Raw genomic sequence first — 23,092 nt, forward strand, 5'->3', positions numbered from 1 at the left:
CCGGGACCAGATGCGGTAGGGAAAAGAAAAGCTTGTTAGCTGCGGCTCTGTGAGTTTTCTGGGGGAAGATCAGTTCACCCTGGAGAGTCTTTAAGGGCTACTTCAAACAGAAAAACCTCTAAGGGTATCAAACAGGCTGGGCCTTGGGGTGTAGGAGGGAGCATGCAAGCAGGTTGCACGTGCGTAGTTCTAACACCTTCACTCTTGCAGAGAAGCTCCGGTACTAGGAAGCTTAGAGATGTCTCCCTGACCCTGTGCAGGTGTGCCCGCAAACCCCTCCTCCATCCTCAGCAGCACCCGAGGGTGTAGATGTCCTGCTGGACGAGAATTCTGCTGCCTCCACTGTTGGGCCCCTAGTGCTGCCTATAACTGGGGAGTCCTTGTGTCGGTTTGTGGTCTGGGAACTCAGGCACACCCACCTTCAAAGCTGAAGCCCCCAGGACCGCCAAAGAATGCCTTGAAGATATTGTTTGCATCAAAATCTGCGGAGCAAAGTGAGAAGCAGAGAAGGCACAAAAAAGTAAAAAAATGAGAAGTGTCTGAAGAGGACCTTAAGAGAGACCCATTCTCTAATGGGTCTCCAAAGCTTTCCCAGATAATATCACTTCCCTCCTTTCCCCAAACTTCACCGACGAGAGGTGATCCCACTACTTGATCCCACTCCTGGGATGTGTTCCCTTCTTCCAAGCATGGTCCCAAAGGAAAGCTTTCTTTGCCTCAACCCGCTTCACTGGGCCTTCTCAACAACTGGAAATGCCATTTGCGTTTTACGACGTTAAGACTTTCTCCACACTGTCTCCCTATAATGCTGGGGCTGCTACTGAAAAGACTAAAATGTATCACTTAAGTGCTACTAAGACTGTATGTAAGAATGACACCCAGGATTTACTGCATGTGTTTGATGCCATACTCTGTCTACACTGTATGCCAGGAAAAAAGCTATAGTTTACTAAGCACCTACCAGGTGCCAATCACGGTGCTGGGTACTTTGCATACATTATATCACTGAGTACCAATTTATACTCAAAAAAACCTAAGCAGAAGCTCAAGTAACTTGCCCAAGATCACGTGGCCAGTGAAAGCAACAAAACAACACTGCCAACTCCTGTGTGCCTCTAGCACCGTGCTTTCTTCACCAGGCCACAGCAGGTCTCACATCCCCAGTCTGCCTAACTCTGTAAGCTGCACAGGACTTATCTCCACCAGGCAATCCCACTCACAGGCACATCGTGTCCAAAAGTGAATTCTTCTTTGCCTGTGTATCTGCTCATGTTCCTGGGTCCCCAGCTCAGGGAATAGCCCAGCCCCATCAGGTCAGCTGTGCCAAAGCCACTCTTGACTTAGTCCTCTGCCTCTCCCAACATGTTCTGCAGCCACTCCTGTTGATTCTCACACTGTCTCCCGACTGTACCCTCCAATTCTCTCCTAGTGATTGTGTCTTCCCTCCTCCTCACCCTTTCCAAACCAGCTCGCCTCACTGCCATCACAAATACATCTCCAGAGCCTAAATGGGGTCCATGGCTCCCCGACTTATATCCCTTCAACAACTTTCGACTGCTTACAACTCTTCTCAACTGCTGGGCAGAGCAATGTTTATTATTTTTGGGGGGAGGGGGAGCTGCACCTCGCAGCATCAAAACCATGCCCCCTACAGCGGAAGCGCAGAGTCCCAACCACTGGACCGTCAGGCAAGTCCAAAGCTAGGTTTTATAACACACACACAGACACACACACAGACACACACACACACGAACTGGCAAGTCAGAACTATCTGTAGAGCATAATCAACCTTCTTTTACATTCCAATAGATTTTCTCAGTGGAAGAGAAAGGGCTGGCGTCACAGGCAGTGGCCTGAGAACTGCATGGTTCAGGGCTTCTTTTATCTCCAGCTAGGCTCACAGTCAGCAATGATGCTCACGGCTGCACTTCACTTCATTCTAGGTCTTCTGGGGAAACTGAAGTCTGTGAGGGCTTACAGGAATGTGTGAGACGCATAAATATCAGCAAACACTTTGCAGTGGGGGAGGAAAGAACTTCCAGCCAAAAGGAAAAGCCCACATTCTTTCCTGTAGCCTCTAAGGCCTGCTGAGGTCTGACCCAGCTTCTGTGCAGTTCTCACCGCTCTGTGCCTCGAGCACCCTCTATCCTCCTAGCCGAGCCCCTGGTAGCTCCCACAAGGTGCTATGCTTTTCTGCACATCCAAGCCTTCCCTTGCTAGTGCTGACCTCCTCGGCACCCACTCTGCACCCTTGACACCTGCTATATTTTATTGCCCTCGTTGGACTCCGTGTCTATTAGACCAGGGGTCAGACTCGGCCTATGGGCCAGAGTTTGCAAACCCCTGGACTGTGGGTTCCCGGACGTCAGGGAATGTTTGATTCACCTTTGTTATTTCCCACACCCATCAGAGTACCTCACACATTACAGCTACTCATCAGAGTGCACTTTACAAATTGTGGCGCGTCACTGGCTGATTACATAAGACTCTCCCTCTGGAGTGTCTTTAGAAAAAAATGGTAGCGTTCCGCAGCTGTCAGATTCATCCTAGGCTGCCCCAACCAACTCCCAACTCACCACCCATATTCATGCCCTCTTCATCCAGGTCTTGTCCACTGTCATATCGAGTCTTTTTCTTGGGGTCGGAGAGAATAGTAAAAGCTTCTCCGACTTCCTTGAACTTTTTCTCCTCCTCCTTCTGAACTTCAGCACTGGCTCCACTGTGCCGATCTAAAGGGAGGAGTACGGGAAGAACTCAGGGCCTCAAGAAAACAAAGTCTGACAGAAAGACCACATTATGCCTGATTTTAGAATCTGGTACTTCCCAAATTTGGAGGGTATGGAACTGAGCAACACCTTATTCCAGCTGAGCAGCCTCTCTGAGGCTTCCGTGCTGGACTGAGCTTGGCACGGCCAGCCTAGCCTGCTCCCCGCAGCGAGCCCCCTCCCCACCCACCCTACCTGGATGGTGCATCAAGGCCCGTTTCCGATAAGCTTTCTTGATCTCGTCCTCAGAGGCATTCTTGTCTACTCCAAGAATCTTGTAGTAATCTTTCCTCTTACTCTTCTTCAGTTCCAGCTGTGCATTTTTTAGGAGCTGCTTGTGTTCTGGAGGAAGACATCTGGCGTCAACGAACACGCCTGATTCTGGCTTCCCTTACCAGGCCCCGCCCAGATGCCCTGGAGTCAGAAGCCTCATTAACCATACCAGGGCCTTTTACGGTGTTTTCTTCTGGAGATTCAAAAAATCTACTGCTAGGTATGTTCTTCACATTGGCCTCATCACACAGAAAAGGAAGTGAAAGTGACAGGGAGGACTGGGGACCAGAAAACAGGTGCCTTGTCCCACTCTCGGGGTCTCTGCTCACTTCTTCAAATAAGCTCCAGGTTCATTCATCCCTGAATCAAACTACTCCGATGTCCAGTTTTAGGACCTACAAGTCAGACCACACGGTCCCCTGAGAAACGTGCTCTCAAACTCCTTTACCTTTCGTTTTCTCCGTCTGATACACTTTTTCATAGTCCCGTACTGCTTCTTCATACTGTTCTGTGTCCATGTAACTGAGAAGGAAATACAGGGCAGTACAGTGACATAAATAGCAATGGCCTTCAGTATCACTCTAGGGGAAGAGGCATGGCTCAAGTAAGAGACACACACTTTTGGTTGAGATGCTTCATGAAACAGGAGTCCTTAAGCTAGCCATGTGAAAAATGAACTACCAATTCCTCAAGAAAAAGAGAGAGGTCTCATGCCACTTGCACCTAACCAGCAAAGTGATATTCTGCTCTGAGCAGACAGCAACCAAGAGGAGAAAGTTCCTTCTGATTTCACTCAGAGCCACCAAAAGGGATCTGGATCACCTCAGGAGAGACAAATGTGAAGGTACCTACTTGATTACTTGGGACTGAAACACAGGAGAAAAACTATCGTGAGTTCAATGGATATCGAAGAGCTTGGAAACAGAGAGTGCCATAAACATGCAGCGCCAGCTCCAATCCAGAGTAGATGTGGGATTCGTCAGCCACTAGAAGGATCAAGTTCAAGGTGGTGGCTGCTGGCAAATGCTTCCATTAAGACTGATCAATCTGAGAGATGTAGGTTAATGAGATAGAAAAGGAGACTGTAAACACAGGCTTGCTTCTGTTTCAATAGCACAGAAGAATGGAGGGCCCCTGGCCCAAGATGGGAGGAAACAAGCTTGACAGGCTGATCGCCAGACCTTTTAAGTGTCTCTTCCACAGAAGTAAAGGGCATTTTCCTGATAATATCACTGGCTCCAAGACTGGCCTACCGATTAAACAGATGCTGGTAGCAGTTCCAGACAGTCACCATCAGCTGGGGAGTGGGAAGTGACCATGCAGTGCAGCTAGCCACTGCACAAAGAGGTTCAATTTATTACACTGCTGCCACACAAGCCGATCTTTGCAAACATCACAGAGCCCCACCAGGCTTAGAGGCCAGAGCAGGGGGAGCACTACTGATGTGGCTGGCAAAAGTGAAGCCCAACATCTTAGGCATCTGATTAATGACTTTTAAAAAATGGTGACAAAACCAATGCCCCACAGACGCAAGGCACAAATGCTACTAGGAGTACAGAGAACCCATTTGCAGGATGGAGTATAATAATATAAACTGAAGTTAACAGAAAATTAATAACTGACAGCTCTGGGTATAGAAATGATGTGACAAACAAGCTACCTTGATGGACTTACCAGGCCCTACATAATGTACTAAATAAGCTTGTATTAGTGATTTGCATTTTTACTTCACTTTTTTTTTAATTCAAGGACATCCTTACATTAAAATATTTTTAAGTTGAAGAAAAAGTAGAAAAGTAGAGCTTTAGGGAAAATGGAAAACTCCAGCCCATCATGGGAAATGTAGCAAAGATCTGGCCGCTCCCCACCTGTAGGGGTGAGCTGAGGCGGGCTGGGGCAGCAGTCAGGGCTCTCGTAAGGCTCTGGCCTGAACTAATCTCCAGTACTTCTTGTCAATCCCAGCTGCCTGAGGGGACTGCTGCCAAGCCCTCCGCCGACTGTGCCGAACAGTGCACGCTGTCCTCTGCGGCAGGATCTCACGGCAGAGCCGCTCAAGAGAACAGTTCTGTTTCTACCACAAAGATAAGGAGCTATCTGATCAAAGCAATTCCTGATTTTTATTTATTGCACATATGAAAAACAAAATCCTTCATCCCATTACCCTCCTAACAAATCCAGAATTTTCTGTTCTCTTCCCAACCCTGTTCAAACACTACAGTGTTCCACTGAGTTGATACAGTATTATGTATCCAGCCACCCCCTTCCCACTAGACATATAGGTGAGATTCTCCTCTTATGCTATTACAATAACACTGCAGTAAACATGTATATAGCATTTTGTGTCTGATAAAATAAGTCTGTAGCTGGGTCAAAGGGTACGCTTTCGTCTTCCATGTGTGTCTGCAAGTGGTTTGAAAAGATGAGATGACTGACAGTTGGTCTCATAGAATATGTAATATAATTCCGTGTATGTTTGTTGGACAGATTCAGTCATCTACTTAGAAATTCACTTTAAAAAAAAAGCACTACACACAGGAGTTTTCCTATTTTTTACAAACATGGATAATTTTCAGAAAACTAAATGGGGAGTAGCCCATGCTCTGCACCACTGGTGAGACTGGGAAGCTTAAAGAACTATGGGCTCATCAGGTAGCAGTTAACAGCACCTGTTCTTTGGCTACGCCATTTCATGACAAGGAATGGGATGGGTGTTGGAGGATTGGTATACAACAAATAGGTCTTCCTTTAGGAACTTTAAAGACAGGACATTCTTCTCTGGCTGGGAAATTAACCTGAAAAAAGAAAAGATGGATTTTGGGGAGAGGTCTCTCCTAGCCCCTGCTCATGTTCCTGTCCTGAGAAAAGAGTCTAGTGGGGTCAAGAATAAAATGAACAAGTATGCTAGGGAGCAAGCTGACTCTGAAGGCAAATCTGAGCACTAGATCTAGGCAGGAATATCCTGCCTCATAAATCACCTAGTCAGAAAAGGATATTTCAAAAGGGGCTTCCATATACTGCTGGGAGGCTGAGCCAGATTAAATCCCTTCCTATCAAAAGACTGTCTTCCCCAACCCAGAACATACAGGATAGGCACAACTCTCAACTATCACAAGAGATACCTTTCCTCCTCTTCCAAGCACCATACATTCATTCAACAAAACATTAATTGAGCACCTACTGTGTGCCAAGCACTATGCCAAGTTAGAGCAAAAGTGTACAACACAAAATAAAATCTCCAAAGGAAATGTATTTAAACTTTAACAAAAGGAATTTGGGTCAGGCATCAGAGGAAACTTACTGACCGTGAGGGGCGTAAGACACTGGCATGGGAGACTGAGGGAGCTTGTGCAATCTCCTTCGCTGGAGGTCTATAAAGATAGTCTAGGGCTGGAACAATCCCACCTAGAGGCAGGGGGAAGGACCAAATGACCTCACAACATCCCTGGGTCTGCTTCATCATCCATAATGCAATTCCCCTGGCAGGCCAGCAGCAACTCCCTCTTCCCCCCACCCACCAGAGGAACTTACCACTGAGCTCTTCTCAAGTAGGCTTTTATATAAGTGTCATCAAGCTTCACTGCATTTGTGCAGTCTTCTATTGCATCATCTAGTTTCCTAAGCTTCAGGAAAAAGAGAGCAGTCATACTTCACATCTTGGGTGATGAGGGAGCCCAGAAGCTGTGGGCATGGCTTCAAAATTCTAAGAGGATCGATCAGTCATGCTGGCCCCCTAACCACCCCCCTCATTCTTGGTCACTGGAAAGCCAGTATCTCAGAGGGCTAAGGACACCAAATTCAAAACTGGTTTCTTTTCTAAATGATGGAAGCAAAGCATACTTATCTGCAAGGATAAACCACCTCTACCATTCCAGGTTAGTGCCCAACCAAGACATGGAAAGAGTAAGGGTGGTTCTTGCCTCCTATTCTTCCAGAGGCCAACTGGAGGAATCAGAATTACTGTGATTTTTAAACTACTAGGACTCTGTAAGAGCAAGGAGCCTATTCCTTCTGACAGTTGTGTGGGACACAACTTAGGACATTTTCAACTGAGCATGGTGACCATCAGTTATACTGGAGAAAAAAACTAAGCCTGCCTCATACTCGAATTTCCTCCAAATCACTCCTAAAAAAGAAACAATCACTTGCTTAGGCAAAAAGAAGCAATACTTGCTTTAAAAATTGTCCCAAAGCCTCTAGCCATTCTTTTACTGGAAGAAAGAAACTTGAACAGGCGGGAATATCCTTCCAAACTGTCCCTCAAGTGCCCCTAAATTCCACAGAAAAAATAAAAGCTTGCCTCTCAGAAGGAAGTTCCTAACGAGCTGAAATATCAACCTTTCCTCATCTGGCTTACTCTCATTGGGCATATTTCCCAAGACTTCTTTGTTGGCCCTTAAAAACATCTCCATAGGCCCCAAGCCCCAGACCAAGTGCTTACCTTGGAATTAACCGTACCCCGATTACAGTAGAGTTTAGCATTTGTTTTTATATTATTGGGGTCTATCCCCAGGGCTTCTGTGTACAGTTCATATGCTAGCTTGTAATTTCCTTCTTTAAATGCTTTATTCCCATCTTCTTTCTTTGCTTTAAGTGCTTTGGCATTCTACAGAGAAAAGCAAGGGGAGGTCAGTTCACATCCAGAAAGCCTCGTCTGAGAGGCCACTGCACAGAGAGGCCAGAGTCTATTTTCAATCTCTTAGATCCCAGCGGTTTAGCATCACATGGCCCTCCACCCTGCCCAACCCCACCACCTGGGCTATTTGTTGCTCATTGGTGCTTCCTACAGAGTGGACAGGGGAAACCAAGATTTATAAAAGAATACCAATGAGACCTGTGTTACCCAGGGTTTACCTCCACTCCCCAGGATAAGCATTACTATCTTTTCTTCACTGAAGGAAGAAAAAAAGAAAAAACACACTTAGATATTAAAAGGATCTGACCCTATAGATCACATTTACCTTTAGGCAAATAAAAGTTGCCCTGAAATAATTTCTCATGACAGGATCAAGCATCCTGGCAAGGAGGGAAGAAGTGCTATCACATTCCCTGTGATTCTAAAACCTTCCACCTTAACTCTCTTATAAAGGCTCAAAAAGAAAGCTTTCTTTCCTACCCAGATCTGGTGCCTAGAACTTACTCTGCAAGCAACGCAGGCCTTCTCATGGTCAGGAGCCATCCGGAGAGCTTGGACAAAAAACTGAACCGCCTTCTCAATACAATCTTCATAATAAAGGCAAAGACCTCGTACATATAGAGCATCGGCATTGGTGGAGTCCATTCGTAAAATGTCACTGCAACAGCCAGAAAGGGGCACATTCAGCTGTGGTTTGGATCTCCCCCACCATTACTATCATTTGGCCAGTTTTCTTCTTGACCATGTGTGTGTCTAATACGGAAAGTATCCAAAAGTAGATTCCCAAGCACTCTTCCCAACCTGTTCCCAAATAAATCACCTGTATCTATCCTTATATACTTCTTGTGTCTCACAATCTTTATTAGATCAGGGGTTGGTAAATACAGCCCACAGGGCCAAATCCTATCTGCTGCTGGTTTTTGTAAATAAAGTTTTATTGAAACTTAGCCACACCATTCGTTTATCTATTATCTATGGCTGCTTTTACACTATAGTGACTGAGCTGAATTGTTAACAGAGACAACACGGCCTGCAAAGCCTAAAATATTTACTATCCAGCCCTTTAGAGTTCACAAACCCCTTGAGTAGAAAGAAACGGACATTTAAAAAAACAAAACAAAACAAAAATCCACACATCTCTTCTTTCACATATAGCTCAAGTACCTACTGAACTCCTGTATAAATACCTTTGGATTTTCGGTATAATACCCGGTCTAACCTTTGGCTTTAAGTCCCAGGAAGGTCTGATCACCCTGGCTGGCCTACCTACAGGACAATATGTTAACTCCTGTTGTAGGGAACTGCCAGACAGCATTCGTCCAGTGGTATCCGGCATTTTAACACAAAACTGGCCTGACTTCATACCTGGCCACAGACTGTGCTTCTGGATAACGACCCAGCATTGCTAAACATTCTGCTTTGAGGATTTTGAAGCGATGGCAGGCAGGGGCATATTCTAGGGCACGGTCCATGCAAAAAACAACCTATGGGGAAGAAGAGAGCAAATAAGGTTCTTCATCCTGGACTCCAGAAAATGTCTTGACTTTAGTTTGGTCACAGGCAACAGATTCAAAGGGAAGTGATACCAGAGTTTAAGAATATACCTGTTTAAACAAACAAACAAAAATATACATATACACACACACACACACACAAACACACCCCTAACTTATTTGATTAAACCACTGAAATGAGGAGAGCAGCTGATCCAGATGATAATGATGACAGCAAACATTTACTGAGTACTTTATATATTAACCCATTTAATGCCCACAACAATTTTCTGAAGCAGGTAATATTAATACCCTTATTTTACTGATGAAAAAACTAAAGTACAGAGATTAAGTAACTTGTTCAAGGTCACCAAAGCTTGGACCTTGGACCAAATAGGAACAGAATTTGATCTCAGACACGAAGACTCCAGAGCCTATAACCTTAATCACCATGCTAAGGTGCCTCCACAGGGAATCATATCAATAGTGACTGTGATCAAAACTCACATTCTTCTAGTAGAAATACCATTATTTGCTACTTTGCATAATTCATCATGCTTAGCTTACTAAGTAAGACAAGGAATACCAAAAACAGAACCTGATAAAGAATCATCACTCCCTATATTACTGCAATTGCTCACAGTTCCCTCCTTCCTGTGGCATGAGCCTCACATGGCGGCCACTCTTCCACTTCCACTTTAGTACAGAAATAGCTAATGATTAGTTTGCTTTCAATAGTCCTAAACTATACCTAACACATTGCTATACAAACCAAAAAGGTCCCCCCCCCACACACACACACACACACCTGAGATTATTTCAGTCTTTCAGCTTCATAAAGACTTCCATATATTCCTATTTTTTTCTGAGCTTTCACTTTGGTTTATCTGTTATTCTTGGGAAATCCTTCCTGAATCATATTCTCCTCCAAGAATAACTGACCCAATGGAGAAATCTGGAGTTAAGGGACACCTGTTCCGTCTAAGAATCTGGTCATAGGGATCAGGAAGAGATGAAGTCTGAAAACTGGAAGCAGAAATAACTCAAATTCCATCAACAGGAGACTGGTTAGGCAATGTAGACACTCATATACTAGAACACTACTATGTGGATCTAAAATAGAATAAAGAAGTTCTGCATATACTAATATGGAAAGACTTCCAAGGTCTATTAAGTGGGCGGGGGGGGAAGCAAGGTACAGAACTTTGCAGAGCACTATTACCTTTCATGCAAAAAAGAAAGAAAGAAAGAAAGAAAATTAAGAATCTATCTTTGTATTTGTTGGGAATTCCCTGGCGGTGTTTTCACTGCTGGGGCCAGGGTTCAATCCCTGGTCGGGGAACTAAGATCCTACAGGGCATGAGGTGCGGCCAAAAAAAAAAAAAAAAATTCTGTATTTGTATCTGTTTATGTAGAACAAAACTGTGGCAGTAAATAGAACAAGAACAGTGGTTACCCTAATGGGTGAGAAACAGGCAGATGGAAGACAAGTTTGGAGGGAGCACTTATCACTGAGTAATTGTTTATACTTTCTAGCTTTTGAACCAAGAATAGCACCTACTCAAATATTTAAATTTAAAAATAAAGGGAAGTAGGTAAACACCAATGAGCTGTTGCACTGGGAAGGCTTTCCGCAGTGTCAACAGAGCAGTGGTGGGGACACCTTTCCTTGAATGGCACAGCTTATGTTCTAAGGACAAAATGAAAATGCAGGTACTGAGCAGGGTAGTCATGGTGCTAATTTTCTCCTGCTTAAACAGAAAAAGAATCAGGAGGAGAGCAGTCAGTTAAAATGTAAGCAGCCACAACCTGCTGCCTTTGTGACGTTCTGTACGGAGATGGTTTAGCTCATGGTGGGGAGTGTCAGTTGGAGCCTCAGGGCTTCACTTCCCACCCCCACCTCCCCATGACTATGGACAGCTGCAGGCAAAGAAGATCTTTGTTTCTTCCAAGTTCATCTGTTTCCCCTGCCAGGATCATAATTCTTCATTTGTGACATCACCATGAACTACAGTGGGGGTGCTGGGATGTCACAAACAGAGGATTCTGTCACAGACTAGGGATTCTGGCTCCAGGGTGGGCAAGAAAGAAAAGAAACCCAAAAGACCGCCTTTTGAGACAAAGCTTTTGCCTATGCAAAGCTCTAAAAATGTGACACGAGGCAGAATTGCTTTCCAAACACACACACACACACACAAAACAAAGTATGAACTGCACTACAAAGACACTGTGGTTATTAAAACCAATGGACAGAAGAGGGACGCTAATAAGTTAATGCTAGGACTCTGTATAAGCTTATCAGATATTACCAAATAAAAGACTGTCACAGTTTGTGACTTAAGAATAATTCTTAACTGTACCCTTTTATCAAGCATTTGAGTACCTGCTACAGAAAGCACTGGCAAATTCCCACATATGAAGTGACAACTCCAGTCCTTGGATGATACAATCTTAAGTGATCCTGAAAACTGATCCTGATCAGTGGTTTTTAACCCTTTCAGGGGCCACTTACCTCCCCTTTTGAAACTCTAGTGAAAGCTACTTCCAAGTTCCATCTAAAGAAGGGAATCAGGAATTACTCAGATGAGAGAGAACCACTACAAACAAGACTTAGAAAGATACCTGGAACTTTGATACCTTTCCCATGCTTCACATAGGTCAATCCCTTTGGCATATGCATTTTTCATGTACTATCACACAGCTCCATAAAGGACGGTAGTGTGCTTCTGTGGAAAGGCTTAACATCAAAAAGGTATGACGACAGGTTACGTACACTATTCAAAAATGTAAAAGGGGCCTTTATTTTTTATTTATGGCTCCATCTAGATCACACAAAGCAGGTGTTAAAAGTTAGCTCTCATTATTCTAATAAAAATGGGTTATCCAAACCTAATATTTAATTCCAACTGGCTTTTCCTCTACTAACCAGCATACCTTATATCAGAAACAGGAACGAACTCAAGTAACAAACTCATACCGCTTTTTATGATAAAGCGAAATATAATTAAAAAAATAAGAACCTTAACAAAAAAAAATTTTTTTAATGTTGATGATGTGGAGCGACAGAAACGCCCATTCATTGCTGGTGGGAATGCAGAATGATACAGTCACTTCTGAAGACAATTTGGTAGTTTCATGCAAAACATAACATACTTTTACCACAGGATCCAGCAACTGTGCTTCTTGGTATTAACCCAAAAGAGTTGAAACGTATATCCATACAAAAACCTGCACAAAGATATCCAGAGCAGCTTTATTCATAATTGCCAAAAACTTGGTTGTAACAAAATGTATCTCTGGAATTCTCCTCTGGGGAACACTGATAATGGGGGAGGCTACGCATGTGCGGGACGGGATATATGGGAAATCTCTGTACTTCCCTCTCAATTTGGCTGTGAACCTAAAACTCTAAAAACAATAAATACTCTAAAAACAATAAATAGAAGTCTTTAAAAAAAAAAAACAGGGAAAGAAAAGGTCAATGCCAAATTAAAGTGATAATTTACTATACTAGATCTTCTGTACCATACTACTCCTCTAATTACCTCACACACACACACACACACACACACACACACAAACTTTGTGAGAAAAGTGTAGATAAGACTTCCTCACAGTTGTACTTTACCTTCCGAAAATCCCGCTTCTCAAAATCCGTTTCTGCTATTTTCTCATATTCTAGGACTGCATTAGCATTCTTGAACTATACCAGAAAAATCATATAAGAGAGTTTTAATGAAGTTGCAGATTCAACAACCAGAAAAACCAACAAGGACTTGATGAGTTTATTTCAAGAAAATCAGAACCACAGACTTTTCACAAATCAATTTGGTGAAGATATAGCCGAGACTCCTTAACAGAAAGGTTAAGGCCCAACCTTTACCCTCAGTTTGAACTTAAGGTCAGAAACAAAGGAGCCATGATACAACATACATAAAGTAAAAGGCACTGTCAGAGGTTCAGTGAGATTCTCACTAAATGCATCCAGGAGTTAATTAGGTACATATGAAGATGCAACTAAAACATCTTTTAGCTGCTACCAATTTAATCAGGATCTGAATTCAAATTTTTTAACCTCACTGAAATCAGTTCCTTGACGCATCTGCCCATCCTCCCAGCTATCTCAGAAACCCTCCAAATTTCACAGATTTTCAAAGCTGTAAATCATATTCAAAATTCCTTTTACAGATAAGGAAGCTGAGGCTCGGAGACTATGAGACTTGCACACAGTCACCCAGGTGTGGCTGATGGCAGAAGTGAGACAAGATCTCAGTTCTGATTCTCAAGTCACTATTCCTCCCAAATATACCACCCTGCTGTTTCTTCTGATACTGACGGCATCAGACCCATACCTCCTGTTGTGCCTGAGCATTTCTGTGATCCAGTTCTAGGGCTCTCTGGAAACTACGACATGCCGCCATGGCATTCCCTAGAGATAGGTGGCATTTGCCCTCTCGTAGATGTCCCTAGAAGAAACACAAAGAGGGAAGAAAAGGAGCATGACTGGCCAAGCCAAAAGAAATCAACAGCAGCAACATGCACACAAAACCAACAAGGGATGGAGCAGCACGGTTCTCAACCAGGGGTGATTCTGCCTTCCATGGGACATTCAGCGACGTTAGAGATATTTTTGGTTGTTACAACTGGGAAGGGAGGAGAGTGCTACTCATAGATTAGTGGTTAAAGGCCGGGGATCTACTGAAAACACCCTATAATGCACAGGATAGTTCCCCACAATAAATTATCTGGCCCCAAATGTTAACAGTGTCAAAACTGAGAAACCCTGGGCTAGAGGAACTCAGACCCCCCCCAAACAGCCCCATTACATACCCGAACAAAACTGTCATCCAACCTCACTGACTGCTGTGCATCTCCAAGAGCTTCCCGGAACTTTCCAAGCATCATCAAGGTGGCTGCTCGATTCCCGTAATAGCTAGCATTTTTAGGACACATATCTACAAGAAAGGCAGAAGAATGTGAAACGAAGTTTAGCATGGGTCACTGCTTCAAAAACTCAGGGGCCGTCTCCCTCAGAACTGTATCAAGGCAATCAAACTAAAACAGGAATGCTGACATACTCTAAAAGGCCACAGCCAAATTTTTGACTACTTGGACAAATGGACAGCAGCAATGGTGCAACCACTTTACAAAGACAAGTTATTTAAAAATACGGGGCTTCCCTGGTGGCGCAGTGGTTGAGAATCTGCCTGCCAATGCAGGGGACACGGGTTTGAGCCCTGGTCTGGGAAGATCCCACATGCCGCGGAGCAACTAGGCCCGTGAGCCACAACTACTGAGCCTTGCACCTCTGGAGCCTCTGCTCCGCAACAAGAGAGGCCGAGATAGTGAGAGGCCCGCGCGCTGCGATGAAGAGTGGCCCCCGCTTGCCACAACTAGAGAAAGCCCTCGCACAGAAACGAAAGACGCAACACAGCAAAAATTAATTAATTAATTAATAAACTTCTACGCCCAACATTAAAAAAAAATAGCTTGGGAAAAGAATTGCTTAGGATACTTAAAAATATATATATATATACGTACATATAATAATAATAATTTATACTTAGCTTTAAAGTGCACTGATTATCCTTTATGGGTTAAGGGGTTAGCATATTTGTCTTCTTAATGATTTGTGTTTTATGTAATAAGATATGAAAATGAACTTGCATTTGTTGAGTTGGGGGTGGGGAGCCTGTAAACAAGTTAGGTGAGAAAAATGCTGGCATGGGATTAAAATATACTGGCAAATTGAGCATGGAGGTAACTAAGACTTGTTAATATCTACAAAGGCCATTTTCTAAGATGGTAAATGAATTGGCAATGGCTGAGATGCATTTAGGTGGGTATCTTATTGCCATATTATCTAGAATTTCTAGAACTGCCTTTAATTTGCCAAATGAAGAACTACCTGCTTGAGCTAGAAAAAGTTATCCCTCATAACAGGGGGCCCCAACCCCCGGGCCGCCAACCGGTACCGGTCCTCGGCCTGTTAGGAACCGGGCTGCACAGCAGGAGGTGAGCGGCGGGTGAGTGAGCGAAGCTTCATCTGCTGCTCCCCATCGCTCGCATTACCGCCTGAACCATATCATCCCCCCCACCCCGCCCTGTGGAAAAATTGTCTTCCACCAAACTGGTCCCTGGTGCCAAAAAGGTTGGGGATCACTGCCACTAAGGTCATTAAACCCGAAAGACTTCACACAGTAACAGTTATCAACCCACTATGCAGAAAGACTACTTCTTAGAGAGGAGCTATTTATAACAGTATTTGGCGGGGGTTTTCCTGGTGGTGCAGTGGTTAAGGACCTGCCTGCCAATGCAAGGGACACGGGTCTGATCCCTGGTCCGGGAAGGGTCTGGGAAGACCCCACATGCCGCGGAGCAACTAAACCCGTGCACCACAACTACTGACTCTGTGCTCTAGAGCCCTCGAGCCACAATTACTGAGCCCATGTGCCACGACTACTGAAGCCCGGGCGCCTAGAGCCTGAGCTCCGCAACAAGAGAAGCCACCGCAATGAGAAGCCGGCACACTGCAGCGAAGAGCAGCCCCCACTTGCCGCAACTGGAGAAAGCCCGCGCACAGCAATGAAGACACAACGCAGCCAAAAAATTAAATAAATAAAAATTTAAAACAACAACAATATTTGGCAAATTATTTTCCAGTGTATCCCTTCTCACCTATGGCTTTTGTATAATAGTTATAAGCTTCATTGTAATCTTTCTTGGCATAGTATGCATTTCCTTGTTCCTTGAAAGACTCTGCTTCCCTGAAAAGGAAAGAGAAAGAGAATCATGTTACTATACCGAGGGAATAACCCCTGTAATCTCATGGGAACAATCTTTTGGTCTAGAGCCCCCAGCACATTGAGCTGAAAGTTTACGTGATACTTGAAGGAATTTATAGATTTGTTTGATGGGCTGATGGACCAAAAGGAGGTGCTAATGAACGAATCCAAGTTCTTCAGATGCTATTTTTTGTCACTTAGATACATTCAAACTGAATCAAGAAACCTCTCTGATGTTGCCTGACCTTTCCTCACTACTCCTACCTGTAATCATTCCCCTTAGGACAGGCAAATTTAGACATTCTCTCACAGAGACGGAATTTTTATATTTATTTCCTTTCCACTGTGTCACAACTTCTGCCTCTTTAGCAAACTTACAGAAAGTCAGTTATAGGTAATGCCGTTCGGGGCAACTGAGTTCTCGATGTGAAATGGGTCATATTCTTGGAGTTTTAATGATTTACTCTCTTGAAAACTGGCTCATGCATTTGTCACCGGAAGGACAAGCAGAGCAAAAGCAGGTGGCAAAGGTGTTAAAAGCACAGCATATTGGTGTTTAAGATGGAGGACAGAGTTCAGTGACAGCAGAGACCAAGAACTTCGATGACAGGGACATACAAAACATAAACTGCCAGTGCCATGCTCTAACAAGTACCCACCTACTGATGCTCTCTGCCCATCACATCTATGTGGATACTTAACTGCCTCCTCAACCATCCCTCTAGTACCTTGTATAACCACCCAATGGCGTGGTTATGAATATCAAAAATTTTGCCCTACTCCAAGATCCATTTTTTTGAAGCTGTGCATGAGACAAACTGTACCTTCCAAAAGAAACAATGATATATAATTGCAAATTATATTCTTGACCAAAGAACTAGAATCAAATCAGACATGACCAACAATGCCTCAAAGAACAAACTTGTAACCTCTATCAGAGATACCCAAAATCACTCTAATGACCAACTTGAGTGACAAAGGTAATTCTTTACCAAAACGATTACTGCAACATAGCTAAATATCTGGCATTTCTGTTATAAGGAAGAATCTTTGTTTCTTTTTCTGTCCTCCACGCATGCTAAAAGCCCAGTTCAAGGGCTGCCTGAAGTGGGGACAAAAATACAGTTCTTAACCTTGGTGATGGTATAGGAGTTTACAGCTTGATTCCATGGACATCGGCAATGGGAAGATTTGTGATTTTATTTACTCACATATTTTAAACTACAGACTGGCAAAACCACCCTCCTTTTATTGAGGCGATCTCCCTTTCCATTCTTCTCCATCACTGTCCTGGCAAGCCCTATTAACAAGAAAAGTCTGCCAGCAGAAAGGAGACGGAAAATGGGGGATTTCTCTAGTGGTCCAGTGGTTAGGACTCGGCGCTTTCACTGAGGGGGCCTGGGTTCGATCCCTGTTCGGGGAACTAAGATCCCACAAGCTGTGTGGCATGGCCAAAAAAAAGGGAGAAGGAAAATGGAAATGACCTATAAATGCTGACAGATTTGAACTGTGATGGATTTGAATAATTTTATTACACCAACTGTCACAATGCTGTAAAGAGGCCATCTGCTATTAAAAGTTCTCAAGAAGGATCCCCCAACTGAAAGACTTATAAGACCAAGCACAATCTTTCCCCATGCTGAACAACTCTAAATTAAGCCAGGCACTATAAGAACTATGAAGAACCTATCCTTTAAGAGCAGACATGCCAAAAGATTTGAAGAAGGGGCTTCCCCAACACTGGATGTCAGAAGTTGAATTAAACCACTATGAAGAAATGGAGTAGTAAATTCAAAAGCAACAGGCCCACACTGTACCTGAAAAGATCTAGCCTTCTATTCAGTCAGCTAGTGGCTAAGACCACACAAATCCTTGAGGAAAACCAAAGGCATCTGGGCACTTGGATAGACGTTGTATCAGCATATAAAGCTTGTGAGTCAAAGGAGGAACAATCTGTAGAAATACAGAGATGCCCTTTCTTTCCTGAAACACTCACTCCAGTGGAGGCCATGAGTTCAGCATTGGCTTTCCAGCAAAAATGTAAAGGATGACTTCTGTGGAAAATCAGTAATTATTACTGAGGCCATGTACTTCCCATACATTATCTTATCAGGTGAGTTTCATTATTCCCATTTTTCAACAGAGGAAATTAAGGGTTAGAGATTAAAAACTGTCCAGAGGGTCGGGGTGTAAACCCAGACCTGCAGATCCCAGAGCTGTGCCCTATCTACTATGCTAAGCTCTCTCTCTCTAATGCTCATCTCTACCTATTGCCTAAGACTTTAAAAATTAATCTGTACTGCTAAGAACAATGAATATGAATTTCTTTCAACTAAAACACAAAATAGCCCCAGCGTATAAAATGCAACTCCAGAACTGCAACCTGGATTTAAACAAGCCAAATGACATTCCTAACAATCAGTCACAGACAGAGTAAGGCTCCTTTCCCTTTAAGATGCAAGACCTACTGAACTGGACTTTGCCTCCCCCAAGAAATGCATTTCATTTTAGTAAATGGTGAGTAGATTCCATTCTAGAGCAAACAAAGCGAGTAATGTAGAGTCAGCCCACAGCAGAAAAGAACAAGAAGAATTGTGTTGTGACACGTTACCATGTTTTTAACCTCACACTGCACAGCATCAGGCCAGAATTAGCTATTCCCACACAACTGCCTCATGAAAAGGACTTATTTTCATAGAAACATGGTTGATTAACAGCTGCCTAAACAATGGGCACTTAGTGCTTTTAGACTGAATGCTTATTTTTTGCCTCCAGGTCCAACGCCCAAAGTGGAGTCCCTCCGTCATCTTGAACCTCCCCACCAAATACACGACAAGCTTTAACCAATGGGCCTGACCCTGCGAGACCAGCCGAGGAAAGTGTGGATCTTTGGAATCCAGCATGGCAGCAGCAAGAACTGAACAAGGCTGCATCAGGAACAATTCCAGGGTCAAATCCATTCAAGTCCTGCCTGGGAGTCTGAGAAAGGGCTGAAGCTTGTTCAAGTTGCCCTTACAGCAAAGGGACTGAAGGATGAGATGTCAAAGGCGTAGGACTGGAAAAGAAGGAGAAGAGCTGGTTAACACTGGAACTGAGGGCAATCTGGCGGTGGCATCTGTCACTCCACTCACTGCCAGTCAATTCATTTGAGAACCAAGTGAGGTTACAACATGTACCTAACTAAAACACATCAGTACTAAGAAAGGAAGAATTAGGATTAACTGAGTTCACCTGGATTAGGTAAAAAAAGGAACAGATTCCAAAAGGGACTACGTTAAACTACAGATTATTTTCTGTGGCCACAAAATAAAATTCAGACTAAACCCTGAAATACAACACATCAAAATATAGACTTGAAAAAAAAAAAAGGGCTTCCCTGGTGGCGCAGTGGTTGAGAGTCTGCCTGCCGATGCAGGGGACACGGGTTCGTGCCCCAGTCTGGGAAGATCCCACAGGCCGCGGAGCGGCTGGGCCTGTGAGCCACGGCCGCTGAGCCTGCGCGTCCGGAGCCTGTGCTCCGCAATGGGAGAGGCCACAACAGTGAGAGGCCCACGTACCGCAAAAAAAAAAAAAAAAAAAAAAAGACTTGGCCATAACTGACCCGATGACACTATTAGCAGAGACTGTATCTCTAGTGCATTTTCAAATTTTCAAAACATTTCCAATGAGGATCTTCAAAACGGCCTTCTGAAGTGGTGATGGTGATAACATCACATGTCCTCCAACAGACGAAGAGCTAGTGAGGCACCCAAGGTGGCTGCACAGGTTTCCTAAATCTTAGAGTCCCATGTTTTCCCCGCTAGATCCTGTGAGTGGCAAGGTTTTTGGATTAAAACTAATTTATCCAGTTCCCCACCCAATCGTTGGATCACCTCTAAGCAGAAAAAGCTTCACTTCTCTGATTCACCAAGAGATGCTGGGAATGACTATCTCTACCAGACCAGTCCTTTCACTTGAATAGCCAGCAACAAATTCCTGTGAAAACAGCTCATGAAAGGTTTTCCAAAAACTCTGCCCGCTTTGGATGTATGATGGGAGGGTGTCCCACAACGGGATCAGTGCCAGAGGGCCAGGCCGGCCTTCTCTCTGACAGACATAGGTTAGGAGGATACATTCTACTCTTGCTCTGCTTTGCTATTTTAAAATGTATTTATTTTTCAGAAATAACCTCATCAATCAGAAAACTGCAGTATGAAAACCTGCTCTTCTAACACTACATGTGCGTGGAAAATCTGTATATCCTCTGATCACACAGTTCCATTCTCTCTCTCCCAATTTAGCACTCATTCATCACAGATGCTAATTACTCCAACAAACACTGCCAAGGGAATCATTTGGTATCACACAGGTCTTAGCAGGGCTCAGCATCATGTGATCAAATCAGACAACTTGGGCTTACGATCACCAGCCAACTTTGCACATTTACAGATAAATTAAAAACAAATTAAAACACCACAGTTGAAATCGTAATGTGCCCCAAATTAGATGCTCTATAAAAACTTCCATTTTCTCCCTAAATACTTCCAAGTTGAACACTTAAGCAATATCTTTGCCTTAGGCCAACTAGTCTATCTTCTAGAAATTAAAGAGGTATTTAGAAACTTTACTCAACTCTCACTAATGCAGGATTCACTGGCAAGTAGTTTTTTTTTAAAACGTCTCAACATCTCTGGGTTCTCTCTGGAATTACTTCACATGTGTATGTGTAATGTACCATTTTTAGATTTATTCTACCCCACTGCATGAAAAATAAAGACTAACATGGCTTCACTAGCCTACATTTGCAACTGAGGAAATACTGATTAGATTTTTGAATGACCAAGGGCAGGGGGGGAAGCGGGGGGTAAACCACAGTACTCTTATTTATTTCAAGTATTTGGCTAGAATAATGTATTTTTAATAAAGTTCCGCTCTTCTAATAGCCATTAATCCCAGTTTAAATCAAAACAGATGTAGCAGCTTGAATGAGATCTTTTTTTTCTTTTTCTTTGCATCTTCTTGATGCAGTCTGCTACTCCAGAAGTGGAAGAGAAATCTACTAAAATTACAACTCAGGACAACATAATTTCTTGTTAGAGCAGAGGAGTATTTAGGGGCCTTTGACCTGGAGACTATTTTACTGGCAGGAAGAACTTTAAAGAAAGATATCTTTCCTTTCTTCACCCTCAGGTTTTTAATAATAACACTTTATACCGCCAGCAGTCAAATATCCTTTGCGCATTCCCACTATATTTACTACTTCCTAAATGTCACCCTTACTCGAGATTGTTGCACCCATTTCCTTTATTCAGTCAAATTTACTAGTTGCCCGCTGATGAAGGAATGCCCTCCACCCTTCAGAATTTATGGGATCTTGGCCAGTCTCAGAGTAGAAATTCCTTCCTCCTTCCCACAGTACAAGACCTCTTGTCCCCAAAGGCATGTCACAGGGCCTGTTTCATGTTGAACTCTCTCTGACCTTCATGAGAGAGTAAAGTAAAAGGAGCCCAGAAGCCTAACTTTTACTCCATCTTACCAAATGCATATTATTCGATTTCTTTCTTTTTTATCCCCTAACAATTTAAGTTTCACATGGTTAGGTGGAAGCCATATATGACCGGGAACAATTCCACAGATAGAGTGTTTGCTAAATGCAAGGTGCTAGATGTTGAGAGCAAATAAAGGCTTCATAAAGGTCCAGAGAAAATAGAGGGTGGACTCTATCCAACTTCTACCTGTTGGTAAGGGTGGGCTACCCAGCTTCCTTTACCCAATTTCCTATAGAATAGGCAGCTTCTGCTTTCACTTAAAAGCCCAGTTAAAACACCCACCCTCCCCCCAAAAAGAGAAGGAGATGAAGATGAAAAAAATATACCACTTCAAACTGTCCTCCGTCTGGACACTCAGGGAATCTCAACAGGGGCAGAGCCAGAAGAGACCAAAAGGCACCAAGTGCAGTCACAGATACAGACTACATAAGGCAGCAGCACTCTCTACTGCTCAAGTAGGGAAGGACACCAGGCAACGCACTGGAGATGGCCGTCTTATTCAGTGGGGGAAAAGAGCAAGCAAGCAAGCAAGCAATCCGGACGGAAATTCCATCATTGCAGGCAGAAGGATATTCACACAGAAACAGCAGCCTCAACTGTGTTAAAAACTTCTGCTAGTTCCTTAAATGGGTGGTGTCAAAATCTGTGGCATCTACCTAACCTTCATTTACCCCTGGGGACAGGTGACACAACAAAGAAGTTGCTTCGGAGAAATAAGCTTCTCAGAAGCTACTCTGAGGATACAAGCCACTGGCTTTTTGGCATCAGCCAGAGACTTGTTTTCATAATATCTCCCCGAACCCACCATTTTCTATCCCTTGGTTTCCCCATTCTGTGACATCTCCCACTACCCTCACGGGGACACTAGCACTCATCAAAAATCTAGAACTGGGGAATTCCCCGGCGGTCGAGTGGTTAGGACTCTGTGCTTTCACACCCGAGGGCCCGGGTTTGATCCCTAGTCAGGGAAATAAGATCCCACAAGCTACGTGGTGCGGCCAAAAAAATCCCCAAAAAACAAAAATCTAGAACTGAGGAACTATAATTAGGAAAAAGGTTGCTTTCTGAGTTTTGGTTGTTGTTTTTTTTTTTTTTTTGAATAATTTTACTACCTACCATAAGAGCAATCGTGCCATAATTATTCTTGTACAGGGGCCACGATTACGTGGGGGAGGGGGGAGATGGAGATGGGAACTAGAGTCAGAAGTCTAGACTGTCAACTGTTATTTTGCTTCCCAAGTTTTTGTGGTTCTTTAGTTCATCAGGTGGTTGACTGTCTCCGAGCAAACTGCCCGAGGAAGAATTCTCAGGATAGAAACTCTAATAAGAGAGAGCCCTGCTTGCCTCACACACCCTCCCCAAAAGCCTAATATTAGAATTAGAAAAGACAGCTAACACTTTGCTTATCTGATAATCTGGCCACCCCACACAAAATCATAGGCCAACAGAGTATTAGGTCTCAGAATCAGACTCTGAAAGTCAAACATTCCTGATCATATTACCATTCTCAAAAGCCTCAATCACTCATACACCTGCCGTGGTGGGATAAACATAGAAACTGCTGTTTGGATCTGCATGGGAAAGAAAAAAACTGTCAATCCAATAAAATGAATAA

At 43.6% G+C, this 23,092-nt stretch overlaps 1 protein-coding gene across 3 annotated transcripts in view; it reads right to left on the minus strand.

Moving 5' to 3' along the window:
• The window catches only part of DNAJC7 (DnaJ heat shock protein family (Hsp40) member C7), a 28,162-nt gene that overhangs the window by 545 nt on the left and 4,525 nt on the right, over positions 1-23,092 (minus strand). The window contains exons 2-14 of one of the 3 annotated variants that reach the window (XM_007447160.1): positions 18,966-19,004; positions 15,843-15,931; positions 13,995-14,119; positions 13,517-13,630; positions 12,793-12,867; positions 9,037-9,155; positions 8,176-8,329; positions 7,477-7,641; positions 6,567-6,658; positions 3,487-3,560; positions 2,961-3,107; positions 2,577-2,729; positions 420-482 (exon numbers count right to left, since the gene is read on the minus strand). In XM_007447160.1, the coding sequence (XP_007447222.1) occupies positions 420-482; positions 2,577-2,729; positions 2,961-3,107; positions 3,487-3,560; positions 6,567-6,658; positions 7,477-7,641; positions 8,176-8,329; positions 9,037-9,155; positions 12,793-12,867; positions 13,517-13,630; positions 13,995-14,119; positions 15,843-15,931; positions 18,966-19,004 (1,409 nt within the window). The remainder of the gene's footprint in view (positions 1-419; positions 483-2,576; positions 2,730-2,960; positions 3,108-3,486; positions 3,561-6,566; positions 6,659-7,476; positions 7,642-8,175; positions 8,330-9,036; positions 9,156-12,792; positions 12,868-13,516; positions 13,631-13,994; positions 14,120-15,842; positions 15,932-18,965; positions 19,005-23,092) is intronic. The other 2 variants (XM_007447159.1, XM_007447161.1) reach the window with 2 other exon arrangements.

This window comes from Lipotes vexillifer, unplaced genomic scaffold (assembly GCF_000442215.2).
Source record: "Lipotes vexillifer unplaced genomic scaffold, Lipotes_vexillifer_v1.1 scaffold541, whole genome shotgun sequence".
Lineage (NCBI taxonomy): Eukaryota > Metazoa > Chordata > Mammalia > Artiodactyla > Lipotidae > Lipotes > Lipotes vexillifer.